At 47.2% G+C, this 14,737-nt stretch overlaps 1 protein-coding gene across 1 annotated transcript; it reads left to right on the top strand.

Moving 5' to 3' along the window:
• Nucleotides 1–7,677: 7,677 nt before the first annotated feature.
• LOC125543600 (uncharacterized oxidoreductase At4g09670-like) lies at nt 7,678–10,687 on the top strand. Its single transcript, XM_048706989.1, has 2 exons — nt 7,678–8,442; nt 9,937–10,687. The coding sequence occupies exons 1-2, from the start codon at nt 7,825–7,827 to the stop codon at nt 10,555–10,557; spliced, it is 1,239 nt and encodes a 412-aa protein (XP_048562946.1). The 5' UTR covers nt 7,678–7,824; the 3' UTR covers nt 10,558–10,687.
• Nucleotides 10,688–14,737: the final 4,050 nt, after the last annotated feature.

Genomic DNA, 14,737 nt, shown 5'->3' with positions numbered 1-14,737 from the left:
GCTGCAGTGACCGTATGATGTCCATCCAACGGCCGTCATGCTTCTTCAGACTCTGGTCTTCTTGCTCCAGACGCCCAAAGTAGCACCGGTCGTGCCGCCTGCTCGTGCCTCCCATGGCCGGCGGTGCTGCCGCAGAGGCCTCACCGCCCCCTACTACTCCCATCGCTGGTCAGGCCATCCCTCTACTCACCCACACCCCCTATTATTCTGTGGCGACGGCAGCCTCACGCCACAGCCGAACCAGTGAACCCTCGTACCCCTCTTCGCGTGGGCATCCACTGCCGCGTCTTCCCCGGCTCCGCTTCATCCCTTCCTAGGCCTCGCCGTCGTCCAACGCCCTAGTGCTCTCAGCGCGGCGTGGTCAACGTGGTCAATGAACGACATCCATCGGACGTGGACTGTACATGGAGAGGCTGACAGCTGGGTCCACGGCCGCACACAAGGAAATGCCTCCTTATTACGCGCAAAATAATGATTCCTCCACCTGACATCTGGGACCCACCAGAAGAGCCTCTGTATTTTGCGAAAAAACGTTCCCCCGCTGACAGGTCGGACCCACCAGCTATATCTTCGCACGCAAGGAAGTGCCTCCTTATTACGCACAAAAAATTGAATACTCCCCCTGCAAGGAAGTGCCTCCTTATTACGCACAAAAAATTGAATACTCCCCCTGCTAGCTGGGACCCAGGATAGTGGGAGGCTGGCTTGTGGGCCTACTAAGTTGACGGGGACGGAGGGCGTTGTCAACTTAGTCAATATGAACGGTTCTAGCTCCAGTGACCGTACGATGTCCATCCGACGGCCGTAGTGCTTCTTCAACCCATGGTCTTCTTGCTCCAGCCGCCCAAAGCAGCGTCGGTCGTGCCGCCTGCTCCTGCCTCCCGTGGCGGGCTGTGCTGCCGCGAAGGCCTCACCGCCCCCTACTACTCCCACCGCTAGCCAGGCCCTGCGGCGACGACAGCCTCACACCGCAGCCGAACCAGTGAACCCTCGTACTCCTCTCTGCATGGGCATGCACTGTCGCGTCTTCCCCGGCTCCGCGTCGTCCCCTTCCTAGGCCTTGTCGTCGTCCACCGCCTTGGTGCTCTCGGCGCGGCGTGGTCAATGTGGTCAACGAACGACTTCCATCAGAAGAGTACTGTACATGGAGAGGCTGACAGCTGGGTCGACGGCCACAGTAAGGAAGTGCCTCCTTGTTACGCACAAAATAATGATTCCTCCACCTGACAGAGGGGACCCATCGGATGGGCCACCGTATTTCGTGAAAAAAAAGATTTCCCCTAACTGTTAGGACCCAACAGCTACATCTTCGCACGCAAGGAAGTGCCTGACAGTCGGGACCCACCTGGTCGAAGCATACGTAGCGTTGTCATTCTGGTGGCGAACGTGTACGTACATACTGGTCGATGTAGAGGCGCGCACGTGTCATAGTAGAGGCGCGCACGTAGCATGTACATGTACGTACAGCGGCCACGGTGCAAGAAAGTAAATACGGCCACGTACGTACATACGGGCGGGGTCTCAAACACCTACTTGCGCATACGTATGGCCAGGGCTCGTGTACATGGCTGGGTCGGAACGGAGAAACTACGTCGTCGTCGTGTTCATGGGGAGGCAACGGAATGCATTGTGTTCATCGGGAGGCAACGGAACGCGTGTTGTTCATCGGGAGCCAACCGGCTTGGACGGAACAGCCGGTGGAAACGAGGCCTGGCGTACCACAGAACGGAGGAAATGGCCTTGTGTTCGACCGGCCACAGTCGAAACGGGGTCCTGTTCATTGGGAGGGGTCTGGTGTACCGCAAAACGGTCGAAACGGGGTCCTATTGATCGGGAGGGGTGTGGCGTACCGCAAAACGGAGGAGACAAACTTGTGTTGGAGCGCTACGGTCGAAACGGGGGACCTATTCATCGGGAGGGGTGTGGTGTACCGCAAAACAGGACTCCACGAGATACTGTTCATCTCCACCGTCGACTGCCTCCACGGGCTACTGTTCATCCACCATCGACTGCCTCCACGGGCTCCTGTTCGTCCACCGTCGACCTCCTCCAGCCTCCACCTGCGACTGTTCATCCAGCCTCCACCGCTCCTCCACCGGCTACTGTTCAACCAGCCCTCTTCACGGGGTCCTGTTCAACCACCCCTCCACGGGCTACTGTTCATCCAGCCCTCCACCGGCTACTGTTCAACCAGCCCTCCATGGGGTCTTGATCATCCAGCCCTCCACTGGCTCGATCGATCAGGGGTAATGTTCATCCAGCGGCAACGACCTCTACTACCACGGGGGTCCTGTTCATCCAACCCCCCACCGGGAACTATTCATCCAAACCCCCCCAACAACGCTCACTGTTCATCCAAAGGCAACATCGATCGGCTTCAGTTAGCAGCATTAACGAAGAAATCACTCGGGTTCAGTTAACAGCAAGGGATCGATCGATTGCTCGGTTTCAGTAATGTGTAGCCTGCAACGCAATCGCTCGGGTTCAGTTAGAGCCCAACGCCTCACACACACGTGCGCACGTACGAGTGAAACGCGCATCGTTCGGCCCCCGACCACCCACCGCAACCGGGAACTCCCCGATATTTTCCTCGCCCTCGCTTCTACCACGGTTTCTTTCGTCATGGGCGGCCCAAAGAATGTCATGCAGCTGCGTCTCCGGCCCGCCCAGGACGAAAAGCCCATTTTCTGTCATAATTTTTCATCATAGAAGTAGGAGCCCACCACATCTATGATGATACCGGGTTTTGTCACAATTATCATCATAGAAGTGTCATAAGTATGACAAAAAAAAATTTCGTTCGGCCCAAAATGTCACGGATGTGTCTTTTTTTGTAGTGTAATCCTTTGCTACTGCTAAAAAGAGGGAGGAGGAGGAGTATATATAGTCTAAGGGGACAAAGGGGTACATGTGCCTCGGCCCAACACGCGGTGCACGCACACGTGTCGGACGGCGGACAGCTACCGGACGTCCGGTGGCTCACGAGGGTCCGGTCGTCCGATGGGCGTCGGATGTCTGGCGTTTTGGCTTTGATCAGGGGTGTTGGGTTTCCGGTCGGGGTCGGACGTCCGGTGCGCCGGTCATCCAAAGGAGCTCGGACATCTGACGTTTTGGCTCTGACCCATAGGTGTCAGATTTCCGATGGTGGGTTGGACATCCGGTCGTTGTAGGTCGCCAGTCATCCGGTGAGCATCGGGCATCTGGCCGCTGTAGACTTTTCCTGCTCGGCCTGGGGCTGGCTGGAGCTTCAGGCGTCAGACGTCCGACAAGTCTCGGTCGTCCGGTGGCTGGGGATTTTCTGGCAGCTCTTCTACTTGTTCCTTGTACTTGGTATCCTCACCGTCTTGTTCGTTGGATGTAGTTGTTCCATGGCTATCCTCTAAGTACCTGATCATGCATAGGGTTTTCGCTTGAGGTAGTAGCCATGTCTCATATGAAGAAAGTGGTAGTTCGAAGAGGAGCGAGTTCTGCACGAGCCCTTGTCATTGGTCCAAGTGGTGTCGTGAGAGATGTAGGTAGGTCCACGGGGATGACCAAAGGATGCTCCGCATCAGAGCTAAAGCAGCCAACAATGAGAAATAGAAGATTGTCCGCAATTTTAAACTCTAGTGTACCTGTGTCCTCATCCCGCAAAAAAAGTGTACCTGTGTCATCCCCTGCAATTGTTTTTAGTGTTCAGGTTCACATACTTCTGGACTACTTGAGAGTGAAAATAAACTTTAAAGCTGATATAGTATGATCCTGAATAACAACATCTGGGAAGTGGAATTGCTTTTAAACCTGCTGCGTTTATAAGAAGTTTCAGGAGCAAACTAATCTGTGAGAGTACAGGAGAGCCGAAAAGATGGTTCTCCGCCCCTTTGCTTTCAGAAGTTTTGGAGGCTGTTCGATACATTCAGCTACTGCATTTGATCAGACATCATTTACATCAAGAACCGCATCTATCAAGTTTCAGTCTTAAAATAACACGCACATAATCAGGGGTTCCATGATTTGAGGCATTCTCTTCACCAGGCGTGTGTGTGTGTGCGCGCGCGCGAGTCGCCTTGGTAGACCCTTAGACATAGAAAAAACAAATACCATAAAATTAAAAATCATCTAGCATCGTCTCAGTCAACGCTTAATGCTAAGTATGGGCGCTAGTTACAGACTGAAAACACCTTCGGCATTCTACCTTGTGGGTAGGAAAATAGCCAATCGCGTTTTGCATCTTTCGGCATCGATGCCACATATGACGTCGGGATTTGAGGCTCAACAGCCATCGACTGGGAAACAAATCCTAGCAGCTTTTGCTTGCATCCAGCATTGAAGATGATCTGAGGAATAGTTGCTCACCGGCTTACATGGAAGTCGCCGCAGGAACTTGGGGGTCAGGGGATATCTGTTGTGAGACCTTTTTATTGTATTCAGTAGAAGGTTGGACATGAATGAGGTTGCGATTGGTGCTGGGTGGAACAGCTGATTCCTTTGGTCCGAGAGTGCTTGTTAAATGTGTCTACTGTGTAATAACCATGAAAAAAATGTCTGGGTATTGTAGGAGTACCAAGACGGGGTACCAAGGCACATCTATAATATAGCTTTATGAGATACCTTGAGCCACTACTGAATACAAAACAGAAGAAAATGTGACAATCTCTTTGATGGGAACTCATTTATAACAATGCACTAACCCTTTGGAAATGCCAAATATTTCCTCCTACCCTGTGTAGAGTAGGCAAGTTCACACATGAAAAAAATGGGTTCCTGCATAGAAATCACAAATATATGACTGAAACATTCAAGTAACCACGGTCATGAAATAACCATACAATAGAGCGGGGATGATCGATTGTCTCTTTGGCTAATTAAGGGAAATTAGATGGCAGAGAGATACATTCCCAAACTATAATTTTAGGCATGGAATTATATTATTGTTCATCAAATAAAAAACACATTATATGATAATAAAAAAAATCTCAATAATTTGCCAAATCTGTAACTAAAAAGTATTCTGATGTTGTACAGATCTTTAATAAATTGATAATCATATTCACCAGCAAAGTTGTGTGTCTATACATATAAGAATAAGCTATTTCAAATATGATGCTTGGAACGTAGCTTGAGAAAAGTTGGAAGAGCTCAATGTGACTAAACAGGCTAGACATGGATTGGAATGGTGACTGAAAGAACAATCTCCACTAATCCGAACAGAACACCAACAATTGTCCCCATGAACTGCCAGTACAGGTGTGATATCAGAGACCTCAAAGGGCTTCTTGTTTCTTTCCTTGAAATTACCACTCTCGACTATTCAATTATTTATTTAGTATAAGCAAGTGAGTAGATAAGCAAAACAGAGGGATAACGACTCTATAATCCTACTAAGAAATAACCACTCATGTTTTCCAGATCACAAAATTCCGATACAGGAGACTGAGTAGAGAATACCCCAAAAAGATGACAAATTTATGGCTGTTTTATAGTGAACAGTTAGCTCTTTGACGGCAGCTCTTGGTCAGTTTAGCAACTGAACATGGATTGAGCAAATTTATTATCTTATTTAATCTGCTTTAGATTACCGTTTGTAATGAAATAGCTTATCAGAATTTAACACTACATGGAAACTAAATTGAGCGAGACTTTTTGTGTAAAGCATACCTGATGCCTTGAGCTCTGGAATGGTATATGTAGAGACAAAATGTCAGGCATAAACTGGTTGGTCTTTCATCAAGCAACAACTAATAAAATCAGGCCATTGGCAAGTTGTAAACATACAGGTAGAGCCGCACAAGCAGACTGGCAGACGCCGGCGAAGGCGCGTGCGCTGTGGCTTGGGACAGGGTGTGCTCATCCAAGTGGGCCGCTGGCCTTGGTATTTTGGACATGAGGTGGATGAATGTGGCCCTCCAGACCAAGTGGCTTTGATTGCAACAGGCTAATTAGCATAGGCCTTGGTCCGAGTTCTCCTTCTCCGTCCCGAAGGAATCGGGGCAATTATTTCAGGCGGCCACTCAAGCGGTCATTGGCGATGGGCGAGGCACGCTATTCTGGGAAGATAGATGGCTCAATGGATACCGGTTGTAGGAGCTCGCACCACGGGCATATGGGCGTGTCCCGGAGCGAGTGCGGAAGGTGAGGACGGTGTTTGAGGCCATCAACGAGGGGAGATGGGCCACGAACGTCGAGCCGTCGGTGAGCGGGGAGGAAGCTGCAGAATACCTACTCATCTGGCCCACGATCACGGCGGTTCAGCTGGACGACCAGCACGCCGACCGCATCGCCTGGTCCTGGGAGAAGGACGGCACCTTCTTGGCCAAGTCGTCTTACGCGGCCAAGTTTGCAGCCCGGGAGGTGTCACCCACCGCGGCATTCACGGGGCGCTCCCGGACACCGCTCCGGTGCCGCTTCTTCGCATGGCTTGCGACCATGAACAACTGCTGGACATCGGACTGGTTAGCACGGAGAGGGCTACCGCACCAAGACGCTTGCCCTTTCTGCGATCAGCACGAGGAAACGATTAGCCACATGCTCATTGAGTGTGTTTTGGCGAGGGAAGTATGGGCCAAGGTGTTCACGGCCATGGGCGTTCCGCACGGCGCCCCTCATGTTGGAGAGCCTCTGCCAGATTGGTGTGCAAGGCAGGATACCCACGGGCGGCCAGCAAGGACGATGCGGACCCTGTGCCTTCTTGTCATGTGGGAGCTTTGGAAGCACCGGAATGCCATCGTCTTCGACGGGGCGACAGTCAGCCTTCAGCAGATTATGCACCGGATTGCGAGCGAGAGTAAGGTGTGGAGACAGGCGGAACTGCTAAGAGGAGAGTTGGATGCGTTCTTCGTGGAGGCACTCGAGTGGGCTCGCCGCGAGTAGTCCGGTTAGGCCATAGGAGGTGGACGGTGCCGCAGCGTTCTCTCCCCCTTTCTTCTTTAATATAAGATACACACGCTCGTGCGTATTCGAGAAAAAAATATATATATTGAAGCCGCGTAGCCGGAATAACCTATCAACTTCTGTTTCACCTGGCTCGGCTTGGCTTCAATGTAGATCGCATTGTACTGGATAACCCATACAAAATCAAATGAACCGCGGACCCTTTAGCCGTCAACACCGGCAGCTTGGAACATGAGGTACACATGTTGAAGGTGCAGATCCAACATCAGATACACTTGTTTCTTCATTTTGATTTTCTATAGAGGGAAGACCGTAAGAGTTTGATCAGAAAATTAGAATGTGTCTCGAACCATTGTACGCATAATATCAAACAGGTTGTGGGCGGATGCTCCTGAACAGCAGAACAGGGTTCACCAAATATGGATTGTTAGTGAAATCGCTAAAGAAATCATCGAGAAAGTACTTTGGCCATTGCAAATCCATGTACATGAGAAAGAGGGGGCATAGTCACCTCTCCTGTTGTCTTGCCTCAAACACCTGCTCATGTAGCCAAAGAAGATTCAGAGAGATAAGATGAAAAATTAATGGCAGAGAGCATGAGGATGATAAGAGAAGATGCGTTGTCAAGCCACCATCGCACCGAGAGCCATCAGCAGGCCGCACACACCATCAAACTTGGTCAGGAGGAGCAGGACGTCCGCTCGTCCCCTTCCAGCCAGCGGCACATCAAGAGAGAGAGAAGCTGCCATGGCCCATGGGCGTGGGCCTGGAAGAGCCGTTGCTAGTGGGTACTGGGTACGTGGGTGAGCGAGACGATGAGCGAGCGTGCGCTGGGTTGTGAGTGGCTTCAGTTTTTTAATCCACGCGGGGGGCTCCACTCCCACTCACAGGCTCTATACTCTCGACTAGTAAAATTTGGATCTAGAGCCTGCCAGTATTTGATTCATCTCAACAATGGAGATGGTCCTCGCCGCCGCAGCAAACTGTACCGGTGCCTTATCGTCCAACCACGCCAAAACGTTCCTCAAATCGCGTCGATCCTCGGTCCAAATGCGGGACTGCAGATCGGGCCCCGCCGCGCCGCTCGCCGTGTCGTCCGCCGCCGCGCCGGAGGTGCCGCGCCCGGTGCGCCTGGGCATCATGGGCTGCGGCTCCATCGCGCGCAAGGTCGCGCGCTCAATGCTGCTCGTCCCCGCCGCCGACGTGGCCGCCGTCGCCAGCCGCTCCGAGGGCAAGGCGCGCCTCTTCGCCGCCGACAACGGCCTCCGGAGCGGCACGCGCATCCACGGCTCCTACGAGGCGCTCCTCGACGACCCGGACGTCGACGCCGTCTACATGCCGCTCCCCACCAGCCTCCACGTCAAGTGGGGGACCGCCGCCGCCGAGCGGGGCAAGCACCTGCTCCTCGAGAAGCCCACCGCGCCCTGCGCCGCCGACCTCGAGCCCATCCTCGCCGCCTGCGAGGCCAACGGCGTGCAGTTCATGGACTCCACCATGTGGATGCACCACCCCCGCACTGCCAAGATGCGTCAGCTCGTCGCCGATCAGGACACCATCGGAGACGTCAGATTTGTAAGTGCTCGAAACACCACATTATTATGTTGAAACTGTCATCATTTTTTTTAATCCAGTTTTCTTTAGGATCTTGACGTAGCATATGCCCTTCGAATCATGTTACACGCTTTTATTAATCCCATCCCAGTCCCCATTTCGTGGATGTAAATTATAATTGTGCTTGCTTGTGGTACAGAAATATTTAATTGTCGATGCAACCCATGACGTATTTGTTCTAGCATAGATGGATACCACTTAATAACTTATATCACACACCAAAATGCTACCACCTCTCTCTTGATGAAAACGTCGCCTCCAAAAAAATATTACATCTTTATGAGACACACATGTGTTAAACATGTGGTTTGATTCCTGATATGCTGGAAGTACAACTACCCTCATAACCATCCAAACACATAATTAATTCTAAGCGTCAAAAGATTCACTGGTGAACTCGGTACCGAAGCTAGTAGCCTAGTTGCCTTTTCGTACCAACCAATAAAAAAAACTTGGTGAAATGCTTGAACTTTTGCTACTCCATACTGGGTTGTGAGATGATTTTGAACTTTGAACAATCTGAAAAGCAATAGTTTCAAAAGCTATGCCAGAATATGACTTGGGGGGCAACATGTCATTACAAAGTACTAATCTCGTGTGTCCATGATGGCTGCATGATGTTCTTTACACTAATGAAACCATATAACTTGCGACCTGATACAAAGGCAGAGTTCATCATCCACCACAGGAGGTACTGCTCTTAAACAACAATGAACACTATAATGACAACATAAATCACCATATAATTCGATGCTCAGTTGCTCACACTCCAAAGGAAGAAGAAAAGAAGACAAAATGTCAGTGCACACTGCACAGTACCCCAAGACATGAAAACGAAAAGAAAAACCGAAAGCATACTACTCCCTCCGTTCCTAAATATAAGTCTTTTTAGAAATTCTAATAAGGGACTACATACGGAGTAAAATGAGTGAATCTACACTCTAAAATATGTCTATATACATCTGTATGTAGTTCCTTATTGGAATCTTTAAAAAGACTTATATTTAGGAACGGAGGGAGTAGTAAGCAGGATACAACAGCTTGACAATGGTCTACAGCTCTGGGTTCAGATTAACATGTTGATACTGCTGGAAATGTTAAAACTGGCATTAAAAGTTGAAACTAAGGTTGACTTTGTCTCACATTGGCCAAAACCTCTCATGTACTATGAGTTGGGCTGGGGATAGAGAAGACAACGGATACATCACATTTAAATTGCTGCCTGTTAATACCTAAACTCTGGAACCTATAGCACATATATGGATTCTGAATGTTTATGAGATGATCTATTCCCATTCTGTATGCGTCAAGTGTTCCCCAACTAACAGTGTGATGATCTATTTCCTGACATAACCTCACAGCCGTTGGTGCCGACTTACTTTGAAACTTATACAATTGCCACCGTTCAGCTGTGAAGGTAAATAACTGTTTTTCTTCTCTCTTATGCTGCTTCAGATAAACACCATGGTCAGCTTTCTAGCAAACGAAGATTTCCTCCAGAATGACATCAGGGTAAAGCCAGACCTTGATGGCCTGGGTGTGCTTGGTGATATAGGGTGGTACTGCATCCGTGGAATCCTGTGGGCTGTTGACTATGAGCTGCCCAAGAATGTGGTTGCTCTCCATCACCCCGTCAAGAACCAAGCCGGTGTGCTCCTTGCTTGCGGTGCGTCGCTCTACTGGGCCGACGGCAAGGTCGCCACCTTCCACTGTTCTTTCCTTACCAACCTGACCATGGACCTCACCGTCGTCGGCACAAATGGTACTATTCATGTCACCGACTTGGTCATCCCGTACGAAGAGAAGTCTGCTCCGTTCAGCGTCGACTCCAAGACGAACTTTGCCGAACTCTCTACCGGATGGGATCCACATCCGAGCAAGCATGTTGTCACCACGGACCTACCCCAGGAGGGGCTCATGGTGCAGGAGTTCTGTAGGCTGGTGCAGGGCATCAGAGATGCCGGTGTCAAGCCTGAGGGGAAGTGGCCGGGCATCACCCGAAAGACACAGATTGTCGTGGATGCAGTCAAGGCTTCTATTGACAACGGATTTGAGTCCGTCGATGTTGCCAGCTAAATACAACACATAACTGGTGTTCCCACGTTGTATCTTCCAGACCATGATAAATCTATTTACTGAAATAATTTGAACGATTCTTGTCATATTGAGGACAATATTGCAATGATCAAGTAAGAGTTACTACGAATTTTTGTTGTGTATAATACATGGGGAATATGGATGCTTTGAGTGATCTACAAAGTGTTTTCTACGTCAACCTGACAAACTGAAATAATCCCAGAAAGCTGTAAAATGGCACTCGGATTCTGGTTTCCTCAATGTGAACAGAACATTTAAATATTACAAGAGTAAAATAAATAGCAAAAACCAACCATATTTGTGGTTAGGTTTTCAAAAAACTACTACCACATATCGACTTCGTTCCAAAAACTACGGGTATTATGCTATTTTTTCGCAAAAAAAACACTAATGACATGGTTAAATTTGAGCACCTTTTATGACATGTTGAATCCCACTCGTCAGGCCGATGTGACACGGGATGACAGCCGACAGAGGACGGACGTTACGTGGACTTTAGAGGCATTCTCTCTAACACCTCACATGTGCTGATGCAGGCAGAGATGGCGGAGCGTCCGCTGGTGGCTATCATGGTGAGCTGGTGTGCTACCACCTCGCCCACGGCCGCAGGTAGCCTCCTCCCCGGCATCCATTGTCATGAACCAGGACTGAATTTGAGTAATTAGATACAATTCTCAGACGCTAGGATTTGGAGGAGAAACTCGAGCTCGAGTCCTTGGAGCAAGAGGAAGGAAGAAATGAGACAGGGTCTCGTTACATTCTCGATACCGAGTCAGACGGGAGCTCATATACGGCGCTCTAGGCGCCCGTTTGGGAAGTGGCGCTCACGCAGCCGCGAATTTGCGCCGGCCCAACGCGAGTGCTCTCGCTCCGCACATCTATCGTTTGCTGTTGGTAAACAATAATGCTAAACATATAAAGAGTTACACGTAATTATACGCTGACTAGGATTTTTTTCCATCTACTAACCAATCATAAACTTGCCCCTCCCTGATTTTTAAAGGGGTGGGCCGCCTCCTCATCTATTGACCAATCAAATTAATCCTTTTTGTAAAACCTTGTAACTCGTTTGTACGTGTAGCATTACTCGTCGGTAAATGGGTTCGCTAGTGACTGGACGCGGTTGCCCAGTCAACCATTGACGGGTTAAATGTCTACTTTTAGAAAAAAAGAAAAATGAAAAATAGCAAAAATGAAAAATTCATGAATTCAAAAATGTTCATGGATTTTGGAAAAATGTTCACAATCTTAAAAAGTTGACAGATTTGAAAAAAATCATCAATTTTAAAAAATGTTCATTAAACTTTAAAAAAGTGAATGGATTTTAAAAAAAGTGAATCGAATTTGAAAAAAATCATCGAATTTGAAAATAATTCATCAAAAAATGAAAAAGTTCATTTATTTTAAGAAAATTATTCATCGATTTTGAAAAAGTTCATCAAAAAATAAAAAGTTCATCGATTTGGAAAAAAATCATGAATTTGAATTTTTTTTTTCAGTGAATAAGAAAGAAGAAAAAAAAGAAAAGAAAGTAAAACAGAAAATGAAAAAGAAAAAAAGAAAAAAAGGAAAGAAGAAAGAAGAAAGAAGAAATGAAGGAAAGATATGTAACTTATTAGATCAGGCTAAGTGCCGTTGTGGTTAGTGTAGCGCAACTCAATGCGGAAGGTGCTTGGTTCGATTCACTCCACGAGTGCAGTTTTTTCTGTTTTAAGAAAACAGATAACAAAAGGGAAGTTGGGCCGGCCTAGCACGGAGGGTTGTGTGTGCCCGTTTGCAAAATGCATACAAACAAGCGTCTAAAGCGTCAAATAGGAAACACCCAGCAGACCTACCTGTCTCCTTTAGTATCGTTGCGCATATGGGATGGGCCTTGGGCAATTGCCTTCTGGTCTTGATTCTTCAACTGGGCCTACCTCTAGTGTTGACACTCATCGGTCTTCTTCTTCACCTTGACAACTCTTCATGGATGTAGTGGGTCATGACAATACCCCCTCCTTGAGACATCAAGAGCTTGGACTCCGGGAAATCAACCCAACTCCGACCACTTTGCTTCTACATTGATTGTCCACTCCGACAATTAAAAAGAAGCAAAAGTCCAAGAACAAAATGAGATCCTCAAGTTCTAAGTCTAAGTCCTCGTCACACAAACAAAAACTAGCGCAAGGCTCATGCGTATCTTCGTACGAAAATGGACTCTGAGAAGAATCTGGCCAGATTCTGGCTCAGAAGAAAAGTCATTCGACAAAGATTTTGACTCTGACATGGCTGGGTTAGCATGCGCCTCATCTCCTATTCATTGCTCGACCTTTAACACCAATGACGATAACAATGATGACCGGCCCACCTTTCTGCTTTATGGCTAAGGGGTCCAAGTTATCTTCGAGGAACACTTCATATGACTCATGTGATGATGATTTACTCAACGGTAAACTTGATGATCACATGAAACAAAGTTATTCTAAACTTGCACAACTTGCTAAGAAGGAACAAAAGCTCTTGATAAGCAAGAAGATTTACTGGTCAAAGGATGGAAAAGAATCAAGCTTGACTAATAAACATAAGATTCTACACTCAAAAGTTTTGAAGAATTTTCCACTCGTCATGAGGCCTTTCATCAGATCGTGAGAAATTAATTTTTAGATTCCACAAAATGAGCAAGAACTCGAAAAGTTGAAAGCGTCTCATGATGATTTGAGGACTGAGAACGACCGATTTGTCGCTCAGCAAATCAGTGCTTCTTAGGAAGAATTATTATTATTGAGCTGTGAATGACCGTAGGAGAGTTTCCTATAGTCCTTGTAAATTTCTCAAGAAGAATTTGTTCCTCCTTGCTTAAAATGCATTGAACAAGATTCTGATAATTCTTCACGCAAATCATCTAATGCTTTTGAGGCTCGAAGGGAAGGAGTTTGTAGCAAGTAGGAAGTTTCCCTCAGTGAGAATCAAGGTATGAATCCATAAAGGTATTATACACCAATAACAAGTTCAGCTACACTAATAAAGCTTCACATGTGCTCCCACCAGTCTTACAAGAGTAATCAATGTACATGCATGAGTAGTCTGTGTCGTTCTGGACCTAATTCTTTGTCCCTATGGATGAAGTTCTAGTTTTTGCCCAGTGCACTTTCTTCTTGTGTGATAGACGTGTGAAGTTGGGCTGGTCCAACTCTTGGAATTTGGTGGAACTTTTAATGATTGGTTTTGTTTTCAATAAAAATTTAGGTTGAGGCGAAGCCCCCGTTAATTGATTTTGTGTGTGTGCATAAGTAGTGTAGTAAGCATTTGTGCAAAATCGATGCAGCTGCAGTTCATTGTGGCAGGAATTTGTAAGTAAAATTTGATTCATTATTGTAGAAGTGCACGCTCTAGCCAATGCAAACAAAAGATCGATCTGAAGGAAGAGACTAGGCAGCATATTATACGTCAACACTCCCCCTCACGTGTGGCTCGTGGACCGAAAGTGAACTCAAGACCTCTTGACTCCGATACCATGTAGAAGTGCACGCTCTAGCCAATGCAACCAAAAGACCGATCTGATGGAAAAGACTAGGCAGCATATTATACGTCAACAATTATGCAACCAAAGTCCGTATGATCATTTTTAAGAGACAAAATAGGTTTGTCTAATTTTTTTATATATCTTGTTGAAAATCCTTAAAATCCTATTAATATGGAGTCCTTACAGTCTCATTCTTTGTTCCACGTGCCTACTTTCTTTCTATATAACTACAATCCTCAAGCGTGCATGAATAATGTAATGAAAAAACACACAATACATGAACAGACGTGCATCCGCATGAGCTAGTGATATGCTTTATGAAAATCAGAAATTGTTAGGGTTCAGTTTGCGGTCGTTGAGTAGTGTTGTTGCAAAATTAGTTTAGTAAACTTTTGCACAAAAAATGGCATCCTATCTGACAATCAAGACTACTTAATTTCTAAAATAACAAAATCATTCGAGATGATATATGTATCTTTTATACTTTTTTGTTAGCCACGACACAATTTCAAGGTTTTGTTTTCCTAAACATATATCAACTAAGAGCATACAACCACTACCAATTTTTTTGTACATCCAAAGGAGATAATCAAATATGCAGGAGTAATCAACGAACATGCATGAGTACCAAACAAGGATGCACACACCAGGTATATA

The sequence above is a fragment of the Triticum urartu genome, chromosome 3 (genome assembly GCF_003073215.2).
Source record: "Triticum urartu cultivar G1812 chromosome 3, Tu2.1, whole genome shotgun sequence".
NCBI lineage: Eukaryota > Viridiplantae > Streptophyta > Magnoliopsida > Poales > Poaceae > Triticum > Triticum urartu.
The sequence above is the reverse complement of the archived record's forward strand: the minus strand, read 5'-3'. Positions and strand labels throughout refer to the sequence as shown.